Source organism: Acomys minous (assembly GCF_964271855.1).
Source record: "Acomys minous genome assembly, chromosome: 9".
NCBI classification, from domain to species: Eukaryota; Metazoa; Chordata; class Mammalia; order Rodentia; family Muridae; genus Acomys; species Acomys minous.
The window spans coordinates 120,888,892-120,909,302 of record NC_140490.1 but is presented as its reverse complement, the minus strand read 5'-3'; the positions used below and the strand labels follow the sequence as shown (position 1 = coordinate 120,909,302).

General features: G+C 37.8%; 1 protein-coding gene across 5 annotated transcripts in view; it reads left to right on the top strand.

The window, feature by feature from the left end:
• The window catches only part of RALYL (RALY RNA binding protein like), a 651,644-nt gene that overhangs the window by 271,206 nt on the left and 360,027 nt on the right, over positions 1 to 20,411 (top strand). For all 5 annotated transcript variants that reach the window (XM_084796699.1, XM_084796698.1, XM_084796700.1 and 2 more), the window contains exon 2: positions 13,393 to 13,671. In XM_084796699.1, coding sequence (XP_084652825.1) covers positions 13,416 to 13,671 — 256 coding nt within the window. In that variant the 5' untranslated portion in view covers positions 13,393 to 13,415. The remainder of the gene's footprint in view (positions 1 to 13,392; positions 13,672 to 20,411) is intronic.

Below are 20,411 nucleotides of genomic sequence, written 5' to 3'. Positions count from 1 at the left end.
AGAATGTAACATGTATATAAATCCTGATTGTGTTCTTCTTGCTGTAGGTAGTTAATTGTGTATATGTGTAATAATATAAATGTATAGGTAAAAAGCATTTAATAAAAAAAGAATTAAAATAGGAAATGTATCAGATCAAATTTTGGGTGCTAGTGTTAAGCAGATTTTTGAATTCTTGTATAAACTTCATCAACTGAGTTTTGCTCACTTAAAAATCTAAAATACCCCTAAATCTGAATCTTTTTGAACACTGTACCTGAGTTCCAATAGTTCTCTATTTAAATTTCAGAAGTTTTTGACTTTGACTATATGACTGTATTATTGTAAACCCCTAGTTTTTTTATCATATATAAATACACATAGATAAATAATGAAAACACAGATGTGCTTGCAAGCACATGCGTGTGTGTGTGTGCATGTGTGTGTGTATCCATGTGTGCGCACATGCACAGACACACACAAAGATGGTTTACAAGAAGCAAAGATGTCAGGGAACTGGTTGTGGGATTTAAGACCTTTGGCTCCGGGATAGTCTGCCAGAACAACATAGCAATGGCTGTAAGTTGCTCCGTTCCGCCAGCAGATCAGGAGCCGGCGTGAAATCACACAGGGCCAACACTTAGCTCCTGAGGGAACTGTCATGACTGGCAGTTTGAACAAAGGAAAAAAGAGAAAGGACCTATTAACTAAAACTGGGTGAAAGTTTCCTGTGTGTTTACCAATGCTTAAGCTCCTGAAACTCAGCTTCAAATAGCTTGGAAATTTAAGATGGAGAGAAATGTTTTATTCAGTGAATGAGTTTGGGAACTGTAGCCAATCTCCATTCCAGTGTATGTGAAAGGATTATCCTCTTATTATTTCTCCACCGCTGGCATCATATAATAGATTACTTACAAGTGCATAATAACAGCATTTCTGTCTTGATTCTCGCCTCACTAAACCTCATGAGCGTAATCAATGCCAAACCATTTACTCCTGAGTAGTTACTCAGGAAAAGGTGGATACAAAATTGTGTTTTCTACAAGCTATTACTGAAACTAAACTTTTAAAAAGGCATAAAAATGACAAAATTTTTAGATAATGATTTTAAAATGATATCTGAGCATGGGCAGTGGTGGCACATGCCTGTAATCCTGGCACTCAGAAGGTGAAGGCTGGAGGAGCACTGAGTGCGAGGGCAGCCTCGTCTGCAGAGAGGAAGTTCCAGACAGTCAGGGGTACGCAGGGAAGTCTTAGGAGGGAGGGAGAGAGAGAAAGAGGGAGGGAGGGAGAGAGAGAGAGACAGAGAGACAGAGAGAGAGAGAGAGACAGAGAGAATATGAATGAATAATATCTGAGTATCTGAAATATACTTTATTAGTGACATCTCTCCATATAACCATAAAGGAAAGGAAACCCGGGCAGTTTGTAGCCACCCCCCTTAGTTGCAGATGTTTTTTATTTCCTCAGGTAGGATAATGAGATGAGGGCCTTACCCAGGCTTTTCTAATAAACAGCTCTGACTTAGCCCAGATCAGTTCTGTCTAAGTATCCCTCGGCCTAGGCCTCCATATAGTCTGATCTTCTGCATGCCCGGCCCTTGAAGGATTCAGCTTCCAGCCTCAGTCAGCAAACCTGGGCCTAGAAGGTTTTCAGTCTCTCAGCCTTTCTAGTTCTTTCTGAGCTCTGGCTGACAGGCTCAGCTCCTCTGCTCTGTCTCAACAACTCCTCTCCAAGCTTCTAATTGGCGCCTTTTGCCTTTTCACTGAATGGCTCTGCTTAGAAAAGCTGCCTCCGAACTCTATGAACTGTAGTGCACCAGACTGAACTGAACTGAACTGTACAGTGATGACGGCACAAACTGTACTGTATTCCTGTGTTGTACTCTCCTTCTGTACTGTGCTGTCCGACTCTCTCTTCGCACAGCTCGTAAGTAGCCTCCCTGTTGTGAGAGTGGGGAATATCTTATCTCTGACTCATTCTGCCAAATCTTTCTCTGATTCATCAGTTTGTCTGCCCTTCAATTAGATGTCATTGTTTTGGATTAAAGGTGTGTACTAATGGTAGGTTTGTACTCTGGCCAGAGCCTTTAAAGGTGTACACTGTGGGCCCATCTGTATTCCAACCTGGTCGCACAGACCTAGGTCTGTGGATATGATCTCATGCCAGAGTGGCCATGTTGCTGGATTAAAATTCTTCCTCACATGATTAATTGTGGCATTCAGGATCTCCTTAAAAACCCTCCTATATTTTACTGGACGTACTCTAGATGCAAGAGGCACTAACAAGAAAACTACTTTATAAATGAATATTGAGGAAGTACTTAAGCCAATGGAAGGTTTACAATAAGTTGCTGTGCTTACTACATACAAACTAAGTTATATAGTATTATTTTTTAAGTAGCCTAATAATTTTTTTGTTTTAAATTTTAAATTCTTCCATAATGGGCCTTTTTAGCAGTATATGCAGAAAGTTTTAAAATAAAAGATGGCGTGTTCAGAGAATGGAGGTAGTATTGAATGTTTCTTCTCCACATTACTCTGAATGCATAATTCTATCTTAGGGCCAAGAGCCTTTTCAAACAGATTTATTTTCCATTGGATAATGCTGCTCATTCACAAAGTAAAGAAACAACACTTCACGTTTCATGGCTTTTTGACAAGTAAAATAACAGAAACCAGTCAATGTCATGGAATACATGAAGTATCACTTGCCTTGTTTTGAAACACTTTCCATGTTCTATTCACTGAGTTAAATATGAAATTTATTATGTCAACTCTATGCTAATTAGTCACTTATTAAAACAAAATATATTGTACAATTTTATACATAAATTTGTTAATAAGAGGGGTATTGAAATTGAACTGTTAGTTTTCTATACCATAGTATTACTACAATAGATATGTGTGCTCACGTGCACAAAATATATATAGATCAGACTTGCTGGGTCCATTTCTGTTGGTTGTGTATATGTGTTCTTAAGGCTGACCTTGAGAGAGGTTAATTCTTCTTCTCTTGGGAGTCAATAGTTCTCTGTTGTTCTTTATCTCAGAATGGAACCCAAAAAAATTTCCTCCTTCCATGTTAAAATGTCTACTGTTTTTGTTCCTGTCTTCCTTACCCAGCTGCTTATGCAGACTGCTTCATAGTAGACCTTTTTGTATTCTGGCTCTTAGAATATTTTTGACACCTCTCCTATAAAATTCCCTTACCCATAGATGCAGGAGCTGGGACATACAGGTATTCACTGTTACTAGACTCTGAATTCACTGTGACTATAATTAATATTTTAAAACAGTGAATATGAAATTTTATTTTTACTGTGTCTGTTATTCATAGATGTAATAACGGAATGAAAAGACTGCTAACTTCTCAAGATACATTTGTATTGCATGTGAACACTTGTGTGTTATGTGTGTGTGTGGTATATGCATACATGTGTGGATGTGTGGACTCCCCTTCATATGGAAGCCAAACTTGGAGGTCAGGTTTCCTGCTTTCTGCCTCATTCCATTGAGACAGGATCTCTCACTGAAACTGGAGCTAGGTGGACAGCCAGTAAGCCCTGGCAATTTTCTTTAGCTTCGTGCCCCACGGTGCTCGGGTGACAGTTGAATCTGACCATAAGCTGGATTCTTATCTCTTACTGGTGATATGAACTCTAGTCCTCATGTTTGCTCAACAGCCAATCTTACTGAGTCATAGACCCAACATCCAAGATAGAGGCTGTATATGTAATGCTTTAATTTTCCTTAAAAACACTCAAACTCTTTAATAATCATAGAAGACCAGTGTAATGGTTAATTATGATTTAAAATCATCTACACTATTGACGAGGAATGCCTCTAAGTCTGTGTGTGAAATAGTGTTCACAGATGTTTAACTACGAAGGGAAGATCTACCCTGAGTATGGACAATACCATTGATTTGGCTGGATTCCCAGTCTCCGTGAAAGGGAGTAAAAAGAGAGAGTTATTTAAGCACAAGCATTTCTCTTATTTAAATTATGTAATTAATTTATTCAGATTACGTCTCAATTGTTTTGCCCTCACTTGTATCCACCCTCTTTCACACTTTCACCCTATTCCCCTCCCCTAGGTCTATGACCAAGGGGGATCTCTTCCCCACTTATATGGTCATAGGCTATCAAGTCTCATCTTGGTAGCTTGCTTATCCTTTCTCTGAGTGCCACCAGGCCTCCCCACCATGGAGAAGTGGTCAAAAATGGCGCACCAGAGTTCATGCATTTCTCTTTTTATGATTTCTGACTGGATGAAAAGTGAACAGCTGCCTACCAAATGTCTCAAGCTTTCAATGCTGTGGCTTCACCACCATGTTATACTATACTGTCTCCTACTGTAACCCAAAACTTAAATCGTTTTATCTGGCATTTTTCACAAAGAAAGAAAGAAGGAAGGAAGGAAAGAAAGAAAGAAAAAAGAAAATAGATAGATAGTAAATAATCTATATTTACTATAGAAAGAAAGAACTAGATAAAGAAAGAAAAAGAAAGGGAGAGAGAAAGAAAAGAAGATAATAGATTATTCAAGCATCCATATGTTTAACATTATTCTGCAGCTTTAATAAAGAATTTGCTTAACAAAAGAGATCATAGATATCTTCTGTACATTTCCAGATAAGAATGGGTTGGAGACAATGCTTGGAGAACTCTTAACACTTTGGGAAAGTACTTAATGCCTGGAGATGAATATCACCCACCTACAGAGCTTTAGCTGTGCCAATCTGTGCTTACTTAGTTTGAAAATTAGAAATTAGACAAATGGCCAAGAAGTATATAGAAAAACTGTATAGTTCTATATGTAACCCCTTAAGTCTTGCATAACAGAGTTATTTGACAAGAGAATAATAAAATGTTCAAATAATAGGGAATGATATATGAAATACAGATTTTAATGACATTCTCTTAATTTATATTTTTCTAAGAATTTAAAACTGATAAAACACGAAGTTGTAAATCTCATGTGTGTTCAAAGTGGGATTACATTTTTCTCTGCTATTTATATATAATCCTTCAAATTTACATTTTCCACAAATCTTTACTGGAAGCTACATATGGCTTATTCCATAAAGCAGATTAAAGTTTAAGATTTACTTGTTTACTATAGATGTGATCTTTATCTTTAGGAATAGAGGGGCTACTACCCAATAGCCTCTGGTGATTTTCTTTTCCACTGCCAAACAAACAACATATTTTTCCTAAAATACTTTTATAAATGTTTTGTTTTGACATTTTAGCATGATTTAAGTAGTTATTTCTTACAAGTTGCTGAAAAAATTTCAGTGATGTAAGAAGCTAAAACACATTTTTCAAAATCGTGCATGATTTTCACATTTTGTGGCATATAGTCTTTTTAGACCTACTGATCCTTTGGATTTTTTGATGTCTGTTATGATCCTCTTTCATTTATGATTTTGTTGTTTTTGGACATTGTCTTTCTTCCCTTTAGTTAGTTTAGCTAAGGGTTTGTCTATCTTGTCTATCAAAGAACCAGCTCTTAGTTTATTTGATTTTTGAATTATTCTCATTGTTTCTAATTTATTGATTTCAGTCATGAGTTTGATTATTTCCAGCCATCTACTTTTCTTGTGTGTTTCTGCTTCTTTTTTAGGGCTTTCATGTTGCTTGTATGAAATGTTTCCAATTTTTTAATGAAGGCACTTAGTGCTATGAACTTTCTTCTTTGCACTGCTTTCATTGTGTCCCAAAAATTTGGGTATGTTTTGCCTTCATTTTCATTGAATTTTGGGAAGTATTTAATTTCTTTCTTTATTTCTTCCCAGACCCCACTTGTCATTGAGTAGAGAGCTGTTCAGTTTCCATGTATGTGTAGGCTTTTTGTTACTTCCATTGTTGTTGAGTTCTAGCTTTAGTCTATGGTGGTCTGATAAGATACAAAGGATTTCAGTATTCATATATGTGTTGAGGCTTGTTTTGTGACAAACTGTATGTTCGATTTTGGAGAAGGTTCTTTGAGGTGCTGAGAAGGTACATTCTTTTGTGTTTGGGTGAAAAGTCCAATACATATAAAGAACTCAATAAATTAAACACCAACACACCAAATGGGCTACAGAGCTAAACAGATGAATAATGGTCAAGAAGCAGTTAAAGAAATGCTTAAAGTCCTTAGTTATCTTGGAAATGCAAATAAAAATGACTCGAGATTCCATTTAAACATACCAGAATGGCTAATATCAATTACTCAAGTGACGGCACATGCTAGCAAGGATGTGGATAAATGGGAACACTCCTCCATTTCTGGTGAGAGTGCAAACTTGTACAACCACTTTGGAAATCAATCTGGCCCTTTCTCAAAAAATTAGGAACCTAGCCTTACCACTCATGGGCATATATTCAAAAGATGCTCCTACCATATAACAAGGACATTTACTCAACTATGTTTATAGCAGCTTTATTCATAACAGCCAGAAACTGGAAACAACCCAGATATCCCTCAACTCAAGAATGGACAAAGAAACTGTGGCACATTACACAATGGAATAATATTTAGCTATTAAAAACAAGAACATCATGAAAATTTCAGGCAAATGGGTGGAATGGGAAAAGATCATCCTGAGTGAAGTAACCCAGACTCAGAAGGACATACTCACTTATAAATGGATGATAGCCACACTACCATCCACAGACCTAAGGAAGCTAAGCAGCAAGGAAGACCTTATGGGTGTTTAAATCTCATTCAGAAGGGCAAGTAGATTAGACACTGGAAATGGTTGAAGAGGGAACAGGACGGGAGCATACGATAGAGATCCTCTGAAAGACTCCACCCAGCAGGGGACCAAAGCAGAAGCTGAGCCTCACAGCCAAACTTTGGGTAGAGCCCAAGGAGTCTTATGGAAGAGTTGGGGGAATAGAAGGACCTAGAAGTGACAGGAACTTCACAAGAAGACCAACACAACCAACAAATCTGGGCCCAGGTGGGCATGGGAAGACAGATGTACCAATCAAGGACCATGCATAGACCATGCATGGAGAGGACATATAGGCCCCCTGCACAGATGTAGCCAATAGGCACCTCAGTCTCCATATGGATCCTGGTCCCCCAGTTATGGGAGCAGGGGCTATCTGTGCCGTAGACTCTGTTACTTGCTAGTTGATCACTTCACCCTGGCGGGGTACCTTACCGGGTCACAGAGGAAGAGGATGCAGGCGGTTAGACTTGATAGGCTGCGGTCAGTTGGGAGGAGAGGTGGGCTTCTACTCTCTGAGGACTTCAGAAGGGCAAGGGGGAAAGATGGAGAGAGCGGTGAGGAGGAGTGAGGGAGGGGCTACAATCATGATGTAAAGTGGATAAATAAAAAAAAAAAAAAGAATTAATCCGGCGCTTTGTGGTACTACTTTGACTTATTTTTCTTAAACAACATAAGGTTAAATAAGTACATTAGTTTGTTTCAGATCTGCACCCATGTTTTCTGATAATGAATATAAGTAATCTTATGCTAACAAGTTTAATTTTAAAAATCTAATATATGTAGACTAGTTTAAAATCCTTAGAAAACAACTGCCTGCTTAAGTGTGCTGAGAACTAGCTATGTGCCTATACATGCTTACATATGAGGAGCACTAAGTAGCTGTGTGCCTGCTGCACGCTTACATATGATGAGCACTAAGTGGCTGTGTGCTTGCTGCATGTTTACATATGATGAGCACTAAGTAGCTGTGTGCCTGCTGCATGCTTATATATGATGAGCACTAAGTAGCTGTGTGCCTATACATGCTTACATACGATGAGCACTAACTAGCTGTGTGCCTATACATGCTTACATATGATGGGCACTAAGTAGCTGTGTGCCTGCTGCATGCTTACATATGATGAGCACTAAGTAGCTGTGTGCCTGCTGCATGCTTACATATGATGAGCACTACATAGCTGTGTGCCCGCTGCACGCTTACATATGATGAGCACTAAGTAGCTGTGTGCGCGCTGCATGCTTACATATGATGAGCACTAAGTAGCTGTGTGCCTGCTGCACGCTCACATATGATGGGCACTAACTAGCTGTGTGCCTGCTGCGTGCTTCTCTTTCCATTTCTGTATCTATCTTCCTTTCTCTGAATTACATGTTCAGTTTTCCTCTCTTGCAGTACTTGATATGTAGCACCTGTAGGGCAATACTGACAAGAGCTCTAGACTGCAGCGTGTGATCGCCTTTGTGATACAGTTTATTCTTTTTCATGCATCCTCTTAGCCCTTTTCTGAATTCACGAATATCAGATGAATTGCTGTTGTTGGGTGACTCTCCAAAGTGCCTGAGTATTTTTGTTGTTGTCGTTTGCTCCTTATTCAGTGAGCATATGAGTATCTGTGCAATTATGATTGTCAGCATCGGGCCCACTGAGCCTTGGGGAAGGATGGATTTACCATGTGCCAATTTGTCTGTTTCAAAAGTATTTTCTCTAAACCACACCAAAGCTCTTTTAGTTTATATGTATCTTGCTAGATTTTGAGCATAAAACTTTCATGTATAGATGAAATGCCTGTTTACTCTAACTACACTGTTCATGATTTCCAGAGGATTCATTGACTCATTCTATTTTGAAAATGAAAATCATTAGTAGTTTTAGTACTTACCTAATAGTAAGTGTTTGGACTTTTTATTTGTTATTTATTTAAACTATATCTAATACCACCAGAGCCCTAAATTTTAAGTTTCAAAACATATTTATTCTCTAAGAATGAATTAAGCATATGTAATCATTATTTCTGATTATATGTTGACATGATTCAAAGTTCAAAATTCCAGCAATCTTTTGAGTGGATTATTCCAGTAGAATGCAACCATTTTAAATTAAGGAAAACATCTAAATTTCAGCTCCCAAATTATGCTTGTGATATTTCAAGAACTCTGAATCCAGGTACACTAATTAGATTTATTCTGGGTAGTGTAGGTACAAACTCCACACAAAGCTCTATGGGGCAACAGTAGTGCTGCTGTCAATTTAAAGGTAATGCCTAAGAAATGTTTATTTTTAGCCTAGTTTACTATTACAGTGGTATTTTCTAGCCCACTCTTCATCAATGAATTCACAGACATCTGTTCTATTTTAAACTAGCCATCCTTCACCTGGGGCAGGGCAGACGTGAATCCCCTAAGCTACCTCCTTTTCTCCTGCTCCAATCCCGTGTCATCTGCTTCTCAGAATTTCTATCGAGCTACCTCCCAGCAATAATCCCAACTACTTGCTAGTGTGCTTCATCTGGGCCAGATGCTCCATCCATGCTGGCCGCGTGCTTCTTCCTCCACCTCCACCCACGGCTGCCGGCTTTGCCCTCCTCTACCTCTTTCCTTCCTCAGGTCCCCTGCCGGTTTCTGACTGCTTCTTTCCCAAGAACCTCTCTATCCTGAGTGTGTTGGCTTTTTATTGGTCAAACAGGAGTAAGTTCTTAGGCAATGTTACAAACATTTTGGGATGTAATGAGTCTCCTCATTTTGGGCAGCAACCGGACCAAACCCCAATACAGTAATTTAATTTTTTTAAAATTTATTTTATTTCACAGCATTTTCACAGACCCTATGGCTCCCTGCAAACTTATTATTTAAAGATCAAAAGGAAAAAAAGGGTTTCCCTTGAGAAGAGTTTACGTTTCTTTTATCATTACGGGATGTCTTTGTTCCTCCCATTTCTCTGTCAGAATGCAGGCTTGCTTCCAATGCCTAGCATCTCCTCAGACTGGCTCTCAGCAGTTTGATTATGATGCATCTCGTGTGGTTTCCTTTGTATATTTTTTCTCCTCAGGATACATTCAGATTCTCAGATCTTTGATATTATCATTTTTATGAAATTTATGAGGATTGAGGACCATCATATTTTTGAATATTTTCTGCTAGCTCCTCCAGGACTCTGGATATATGTATGATAAACAGTGCAATACCATTCACTCAGCTTTCCGAAGCTACTTAGTACATTTTTCCCCCAGTGTTTTCCCTTTTTACGACATTTGGGATATTCCATATTTCTACAGCCTTAAATTTACATACCTGTCCCACAGAGACTTGTTATTTGTAATATATATATGTATATATGTACATATATTCATTGAATATGTTTCAAACTTTAGAAATAAGAGTTTTCATCTTTAAAATTTTATTAGATTCATCTTTAATTTTTTTTCTGTTGGTAAGTAGTAATATTCCTTAAACTGATTAACTATAGGAGTTTTTAGTTGCATCCTTAAGATGGCGAGTCTTACGTGGTTGATTATTCCAGTTCTGTTAGTTTGTGGTTTTTTTTTAAAGAATGTATATGCTATTTGCTGAAAAGCATTTGGGTTGTAGCAGAGCTTGATCATTATGTTTTCATGTGTTTGTGGTGATACACATATTGGGTTGGTTTTTTTTGTTGTTGTTGTTGTTGTTTGGTTGGTTGGTTGGTTGGTTTTTTTTGCAATGTTGATCCCATAGAAAGTAATAGGGATTATTTGTGCCCATTACCAAGGCCCAGGCCTTCTAATCTTAACAACCCAGGAATTAGTGGTGATCCTCTACCGCTCCTGGGAGGAACCTGGCTTAGTCTCAAATATCCGTGGTCTTTTAATTCACCAGCTTACAGCTTTTCAACAGCTTTATAATTATGACCTGACATCTGACTCTTTTTTTTTTTCAGTCTTAGCTATCAACATAGATTCAGGATCTTCTCTCAACAGACTTCACTTTTTTTTTCTGCATAGCTCTTTTCTCAAGAAGACTACTTCATCATTTGTGGCCTTCTCAGACACATTGAAGTCTTGTTTCCGACTGCTCGTGTCTGCGAGTCTACCATGTGTGCTCGCAGTGGTCCACACCATCTTCATCTATTGCGTACCTTGTGCACCTACCCAGGCAGACACACGGGATGAACCATGGCCTTCCTTCTCCTTTCAGATGCCACAGCTCTTCACTGTTGGAGCTCTCACTGAATTGTTCTTGTATCTCACCTCTCATCCAGTAGATCCTTGCCTAGGAGATGAATGTCAGTCATAAGTATTGTCTGAGTAACAGACGCTTCATTTATAGTTACCTGCTTTTGTAGGTATTTGAGACATTTGGTTGCCATTATATCATCACGGATGTAAGCGAGAGCCCTTCTTTGATGGTCTAAAAATTTACGTAATAGAGGTGCCCGGGTTAGATAGTTCAGTAGAAGTGTAGGAAAAAGAAAACGGCAACCAGTCCAAGGATAGATTTTTGAAAAAAGTTGACATGATATCCAGATAATTTCAACAGAACTGCCATTGTCATGCATGTAGGCATAGTGTTTTCTACAAAGCAGTTTTAAAGGGAGAGATAAAGGCCTACAAATTTCAGAGTGCTTCATATTCCTGATTATGCTCAAAAACAACATTTTCTTTTTTTTTTACAGAGTCTTTCTGTGTAGGCCAGGAATGTGCTATGTCTGGCTGGCCTGGGACTCACAGAGGTCAGCCTGTCACTGTGTCCCCAGTTCTGAGAATAAAGGCATACACTCTGTCCTCAGCTCTATTTGATGTCTTAAATTTGTCTTGAGAATCATATATTTGGTTGAAGATGGTATAAAGGTAGCACAGTGACATTTATAAGGAGATCTTGGAGTGGAAGTGCAACCTCACATTGAATTGTTCCACAAATCATTAGTCTGACCTCAGCCAGGTGACCTCATCCAAAAGTCTCCACGATTACTTCCTAACCAGCAGGCCCCTGACTACAAAATAAATGTCAGCCATAAGAATTGCTTACACTTGACTATATCACGGATATGGTACTTCAGAAAGCATTTGACATACAACAATAAAATGAAAACAGGCTTTCTGGAGTTTAGATTACTGACATTGGTCTGTACTAGTGAGAAAGGAATCTATACTAGATTATACAAAGCAGCTGATGTTTTAGTATGTACTTTAATTCTTCTTGCATTTTCAAAAATTTGTCATGAGTTATGCAGTAGGTATAATTTAATGACTAGGGAAAAAGTATTAGTTTTAATTTCTATAATTCTAGCTTGAATATTTCATGATGAAAGGGCAAGTCAAATGTAGCTAAGCTGGAATAATATAAGGCAGTTTTAAAATCATTCTTTTTAATAATTTCCTTTAATTTTCATGTAAATGGCTTAATGTTTTGATTATTATATATACCTTCATAAAAATGATATATGTAAGGGCCTATTTTGAAGTAAAGTTATAATAACCTTAGATGTAGTAATGTATAGCTTTATTTGAAATATTTTAGTACTACTAGATTGTGCTTGATTTCAAAAACACTTAAATGCATAGTGAGTGAATCTTCAAGCAAATCCTGTATGTGGCTTTGAAACTTCTAGTAGATTAAGAATGAAATGAAAAGTGTCACTTAAAACTATTCTTAAGCTTTGTTGCAGTTGTTATTTTATAGCTGCAATGTTTTAAAAGAGTGTTTGTAACTATCATCAAGAAACTGCAGATTGGTCAGCTTCAACAAAGACTGACCCCACCCGAGTGTAATCCTCATAAATTTATTATTTCACATAGTGGTTTCTCTAAGCAAAAGGGCCCAAGCAAAACATCAACAACCAATAAATATGGCTATGGACTCTAGGGGAGGGGGATTGGGTGAAAGCGGGAGGGAGGGAGGGAGGAATGGGAAGATATAAGTGATGGAATAACAATTGAGTTGTAATCTAAATAAATTAATAAAATTTTTAAAAAGTAAACAAATAAAATTAATAATGATGTGAAAAGAAATAATGCCTTCAAATGAAAGATTCATTGAGTTTACTTAAAACATGTAGTTGAGGGGAAAAATCACCAGTTTTACTGCATAATTTTGAGTATTGATGAGTCATAGCAGAATATGACTTTTTGTTTACATTTAACTGTGGCAAGATATATTATTGGTTCAATTTAACATCATAAATAGAACTAATTATTCTTTCCCTATGGAAAAATAATCCTCATCACACTCCTGATATTAACACCTTTTCTCTTTTCTGTTCCATAGCCTTTGATGAGTTGTTGGCTTCTGACCGCAGGATGCCTCTGCTGATGCATGCGTTAGACTAGCGCATGCGTACTTTCATGGTCTTTGCTTCTTTTTACAGAATAAAATGATTTATTCGGTACCTTTAAAAAAAAAAGCAAACAAATATAGTTATACTTAAAAATAAAACAAATGAAGAACATTCAGTCATATTTGGAGCTGAGTAGTGTATACAAAATTGAGACATTTTAAAAAACAACTGTATGTAATTAATTATGAGAATTTTTCAACAGGATTTAGTCAAGTGATGTGTACCTTTTATACTACTAATTTTTTAAAACAAAATGATCAGTACTACTCAGGGATTTGTTTCCAGATAACAATTTGATACCTTTCAACACCAGCGATATCTATGAATTTATTTATATTATTTTCTGATTAGTATGTTTTGTTTGTTTGTTTAAGGATTAAAACAAGGTGAGCCAACCATGACGGGCAAGACACAGACCAGCAACGTTACCAATAAGAATGACCCCAAGTCCATCAACTCCAGGGTTTTCATCGGGAACTTAAATACAGCCATCGTCAAGAAGGTCGATATTGAAGCAATTTTTTCAAAGTATGGAAAAATCGTCGGCTGCTCTGTTCATAAAGGGTACGCGTTCGTCCAGTACATGAGTGAGCGCCATGCGAGAGCTGCTGTGGCTGGAGAAAACGCCAGAGTCATCGCGGGCCAGCCTCTTGGTAAGCCGTGCTCAGCTGAGCGTTTCCCCCTTTTCTAGTCTACCCACATTGGCTGTATGGCTGAAGTTGTTAACAGTTAAAATCCCTATAATATCTACTGCTTCCTTAACCACTTGTTCTGTTATAAATTTCCAGTGCAGATTGTATCATTTTACAGGAAGCTATCTCAACAAACATAAAAGCTTGTGTTTAAAAATTTATTTGTGATACCACCGATTTTGATACAGGCACATACAATATAGATATCTGATTTAAGTTTATTAGACTTGAAATAGTGTGTAACTTCCACAAAACATATGGTGAGTTTAATGTCCTTGAGTATAAGATTTGTCCTAAAAGAATAATTCATTGTCTTTATTTACAATTTTTATTTGGGAGGAAAGTTCTAAAAATAGTAAAAAATATATACATTTTTCCAGAATAGAAAGGATCTCAACTCACTTTTTCCTGAATGGTTAGGGATGGTGTATATTATGCATCCTCTATGCACCTAGTGCTCACTTTATGCTTCATGCCCAAGGACTAATACTGAGTTTTTGCTAAGAAAAGACAGTACCATGTGAGGTGAAATAAAAATGAGAAGAAAACATTTATAATTATTGAAGAGACAGAAACATCAAAATGCTATATAGTTTCCCATGTGACAAATACAATCAATGCTTATCTAGTCTATATTTATTGTCCTGGACAGATTTGTGTTCCAAATAGATTATATACTATTTTGAAAATTCAACATCTATCTTAATTTTTTAAATGTTTTATTAATTTATTCATATGACATCTCAATGGTTATCCCATCCCTTGTATCCTCCCATTCTTCCCTCCTTCCCATTTTCCCCTTATTCCCCTCCCCTATGACTGTGATTGAGGGGGACTTCCTCCCCCTGTATATGCTCATAGGGTATCAAGTCTCCTCTTGATCCTTCCTCTGAGTGCCACCAGGTCTCCCCATCCAGGGGACGTGGTTAAATATGAGGCACCAGAGTTCATGTGAAAGTCATGTCCCACTCTCCACTCCACTGTGGAGAAAGTCCTGTCCCTTGGCTAGGTCTGGGTAGGAGTTCGATGTTTACTGCCTGTATTGTTCTTGGCTGGTGTCATAGTTTGAGCAGGACTCCTGGACCCAGATCCACTCATCATAATGTGCTTCTTGTAGGTTTCTAGGACCCTCTGGATTCTTCTATTTCCCCTATTTCTCTCACCTAGAGTCCCAATAGGATGTCCTCCCCTCTGTCCCACTTTCCTAGTATGTGAAGACTTTCATGGTACATGTGCCTTGGGCTAGTGTCTAGTGGGCTAGTGTCTAGATATGAGTGTATACCATTTGACTAAATATAACTCCATCTTCCCATATACGGTTTTTTAACGTCTCTCTAATTGTGAGAATTCCCAGCTATAGATTTTAAGATAAAAACCTCAATCTCTTCCTTCCACCTATATTTCAGTTGCAGACTAATATCTCATGTCAAGTGCATCCCAAGCTCTGCCTTTGTCTCAGTCTGTGCTACCAGGCCATCTTGTGTAGCTGAATCCCAGGGCCCCATGGAAAGGCTCTGCCCGCTCTGCTTTTTGTGCTCTGGGATAATGTTCTGTTTTTAGTTTATAAAATAAAAATGTCATCAACTTGCTTTTAATCCTTCATGGAATACCATACAGAAAGTGTGTATGCTCTATCATGTCCCATCTTTGTCCTGTGAACCTCTCTACATGTCACATCTTCAGTCCTGTCCCCTGCCCTGTCCTCCTACACTCTTCCAGTCATAATGGCCGCCTTGATGTGCCTCCTCTATGGCAGGAGTGCTCCTGTTTTACAGGCTCTGGGTCTGTGCTGCTCTCTGCTACTTATCTGTTCCCTTGATTGTTAGGAACTACCTCCTCATAGAAACCTCTATGACCAGCTTAAAAGGCTTGCTTTACTACAGATCCTCGACAGTTACAAATGCCTTTGTAGCCTTCATCACTCTCTAGATGAGATATTTTATATCATATGTTGCTTTGTTATGTCCACAAGCATAAAGACAAAACTGTGTGTGAAAGAAACAATTTACAGTACTGAATAATCAAGTGAGACAAGCATGAAAAATACTATACTATCAAATTTGATCAATTGAGGAAAATGTTTGCTGCAAGGAATAGTGGAATACAAGTGTAAATCCTGGCACAGAGGAGGTTGAGATACAAAGATGGAAAATCTGAAATAATCTTGGGTTACACAATGAGAGAAAAAAACATTGGGAAATTAAGGTATTTATTAAATGTGAGTGAAGTCTGAAGTATAATTTTGAAAAAGTAAATTTTTAAAATATATTATCTGATATAAATCCCAAACATATATTCTGTGAAATGCTAGTCTTCATTTACAACTTCATTGTTCATTTTCTCTAGTGTAAGGAATGGTGATATTTTCCAATAGTCCAGTCTGTTTTCCAGGTGCTCAGTCGGTTTCTTTAATATCTACATTTCCCATACATACCTTGATGTTGGAGTTTTCTGGATGCTTGTTTTTTTAGACGCATTGTAATAAGCATTTAGAAAGTATTGTAGTTCCTCAGAGCTACATTCCAGGTAACTTCAGGGTCAATCTATTGCCTGTATCCTCATTACTGTGAAACTAGCGTGACCTTGTAGAAACACATTTGCGTATTACTCTCTTTAAAATAATTACTGCTATAAAGTCAATCGAGTGCTGATACTCTTGGGACTGAACTGTATCTAATAAATCTTTGGGGTCTTGTGTTCTGTCACCACTCAGCTGATCATTAACCTTAAAAGCATCTAGTAGACAAAGGGACAGAAATCTAACTCCAGCCTTAGTGTCTTGACTTTGCAAACCCAAGGCATACAAATGATGATTTCAGATTCCAGTGCATTGGTAAAATCCTGCTTCTCATGGTAGCATTTTGTTTGTTTGTTTGTTTGTTGTTTTGTTTTTATTCTCAGCCATAAGTGTGCCTTTTCTCAGTGTTTCCCACAGGACAATCTCCAGAGCATATGCCTCAATCAGACTTTATATCCAAATCCATGATAAAGACTGTATTCATTTAGGTGGAATCTAGTTTATTAACCTCATCTGCTGTGGCGGGAAGACTTTTACAAGAAGTAGGTGCTTCAAAATTTAAATAATAACTTTGCATTTCAGGTCAATTACTTGAATATAACCATCTTTTCTTAACTCTGATCACTAGAAATTCAGACAAAGGCAAGACATACTGTTGTTCTCAGTTGGAGTGGATTCCCGACTAATGTGGGATTAAAGCTTCATTTTCCAAGCTGCATGCTCACCTCCATCTTCAATTACCATGCGTTTTGGCAAAACATGACTTCACATAAATTGGTTGCTGACTTCCTGGTTGGTTGGTTGATTGATTGATTGATTCATTCATTCATTCATTTTACTGGTGCTACCCCCCATTCTTCCTTACCTCCCAGACCCAGCCTCCTTTCGTCTCCCCTATATCTCCCATTTCTCAGAAAAAGGGAGCTCCCCTACCTACCCTCCCCAGCTTCAGAACTGAACACATCCTCTTCCCCTGTGGCCTGGCAAGTCAGTCCCTCATGGAGAACTAATCAAAAAGCTGGTAAGAGAGTCCATGCTAGAGAGAACCCTCACTTCCCTCAATAGTGGACACTCTGCGCCCTGGTCAGTTGACTGATTTCCTAATTATTATTTACTTTCAAACTAATTGTTTATAAGACAACAAGACTTGCCACCACATGCAGTGAATTGATGATGGACATAATGATGGGCTATTATGATGTAAAGCACGTGCTGTCTAAGCCTTTCTTTCTCCTTAGAGTAGGAGGACTTCAAATAGATTAAGCCTGAATTATTAAACCTATGTTTAATATTTGTATCTTATATAATGAGTAATCATGTACGCATCTTCCCAAAGCAATCTTTTAATCCTCTCCATGTATTTTAAAATAGAATTTAAAAGTTAAACATCAGTTCTCCTAAAGAATAGTCAACATCCTAATGCGAGTTCTTAGCTTCTTAGGTAGATGCTTAAAATGAGACTATCATGTGATGAATCCAATGCTGTTGATTAAGTGGCAGATATTACTATTGAGCATATTGATGCTGTAAGTGCAAGAAGAAACTGAGAATTTGAGGATGGGAAAAGCATGCTGAGATGTCAGCAAGTGCAAAGGTCAGGGAGCAGGATGGTGGGTGGGTTAGTGTGGTAAAAATATAGGTGTGTAATGGAACTCTACAACAAACTCAAGTTCCATATTATGGAGATGGAAGTGGGAGAAGAGGTAATCTCACTAAAACTTAAGAAAGTAGTTTCTCACTGGTTATTAAAGATGGAAAAAAAATCAAGAACAAGCCTACATTTCTCTGTTGGACAATCATACAAAGTCTGCAGGATGAGAGGATTTTTCCCAGAGGAAAAATGTTTTGATATAAAAGTATAAGTTCGGGACTGAGCATTTTTTTTTAGTCAGGATATCTGACATCCTCAAAGATACATGGGCATATGTACAAATATATGCCCCCAAGTAGCCAAGACATTTAAACAAAGGGTAATAATTATGAGTCATCAAAACAAGTTGCGCTAAGGGTTTAGGGATGAATACATTTCCCGTGTGGCCTAGACTGGATGGGAAGAGACTACTGGATGAGATGCAGTAGGTGCGAGTGGTTTCCTAGGAAGAAGATTTCTAATAAACATAATAAACACCCGGCAAAGACTGGAATGAAAATTCATTTTCCAGCTTAGTGTGCATGCACTTTCTGAAACTTCTTCCTGAATTTGCCCTATCCCTGCGGCCCTGCTGGTGTCCATCCTAGCTGTGGTCCTTCACATACCACTTCCAGCCCCAAAATGGGGGTTAGGAGACGTGTGGAGTCTCGACGGGGGGGGGGGGGGGGGGGGATCTGAGATAACAGTGAGGAGGGAGTATAGTACAGAGGCAGAGGAAAAAAGGAGAGATAAATAATACCAAGGATAGTCGAAAAGCCATAAAGGATAATTACTTTATAAGCTTACTTAAAATACAAAATACATATGTTACACTATGTATATTAAATAGTTGCTGATATCATTCTGTATGACTGAACTTCCCAAGATTCATAGACTACCTTACAGCAAAGCAGCAGGAGAAGTAACAGTGAACAAACAAAACAAAAATCTGCCCAGGATGGGAAAACTCTCTTCAAGTCATTGGTGTGGGGAGGTTGGTCTAACAAAATCCCACAAACCATCAGTTTTCTTCCTTTCTTAACAGAATACTCAGTGGAAAGAGGTGAGTGATGACATTCAGATTGTGGTTTGTTTATTTATTTATTTATTTATTTATTTATTTATTTATTTTAACCTTTTTGTTGAGTCTGAGCCCTAGCCCATGGGATGATGTCACCCATTTTAGAGGTCTATCCTAAATCAATTCTTTCTACAAGCACCTTCAAAGACTCTGTAAGAGGTGCGTTATCCAGGTGACCGCAAAGCCAGTGGAGCCGACAACCGTTATTCACCACCACACAGATTCAGTTGAGGTCTGTCCTGCAGCAGACTGCAGACACTGCAGAGGACACTTACTGTGAGGACAGAAAAAAAAATGTGTCTACTACATGGTTGGCCTCCACACATCCATAGCCAGCTTATGCAGACAGTCGCAGGGTTCCCGCACAGGTTATCTGTCTTTGTATCCTCAGGAGCTTGAAATTAACCCAACAATATAGTCCTGTGTTGGTTTGATCTCACATCAACAAGACAGTGGTGATGCTCCACTGTTGCTGATGGAAGTTCATACTCAGTCAAGCTCGGGAGTGCAAAAGTTGCAGGAAAGCAAAACGGAGGAATGAACAGCTATTGAAGCATTGCTATTGTGGAAATAATTCTCAAAAATTCTCGCCTTAAGACTGAAATCTTGGTGGGAGAGCCAGAGTCTTATAAATATAACTTTTGTTCTTTCTATGAAGTGCTAATAAAGTATTTTATTGCAGCATCAGAAAATGCACAGACTACAATCTTTCTAAAGTTTCTATGTTAGATGGCTGATGTGCTAGCTGTAATGTACTTTAGTTGTCATTGCTAGACTACCAAAGATCTCCAATGATTTATCTTTTATGTGTTATGAATGTTTTAATAAAAGTGCTCTTATATATATATATCTTTTATATATATCATATATATATACATATATCAGATGCCTTTTAGGATAAAATTCTTTCTAAGTCAGTATTGTCTGACCAATTCTCACTGCATTGTAGAAAACATTTATCAAGCCAAGTATCACTGCCTGTCTTCAACAAAATTATTAACATGATAGAAATGTTCCAGAGATCAATTGAAAGCCAGACATTGAAGATTTGGTCCAGATGGGCTTTTCTCTATATGAATTTTTTACAGTACCAATTCCATATGTCTATTGTCACATAGAGTGGTTTTTATTCCAGTAAAAGCATCTACTATGAAACTGTTACACAATTCTGGTTTTGACAGACCAAATAAAGATATAATTTATGTGTTTTTCTAATTCATATACAACAAGGCATTATTGTATATGAATTAAAATTTGCCTTCAAGTCACAGAGCACAAAGTAACTGTGGTTGATCAGGAGTTGGAGCTCAGCCTTCCCTCTACTCTGGGTTTTGCTAGTTGGTCACAATCTGATCTTCATTAGCTACTGGCTCTCTTTTTAATTCTTACTCTACTGAATCAGATTCCTAAGTCCTAGTTCAGAATTTATATATATATATATATATATATATATATATATATATATATATATA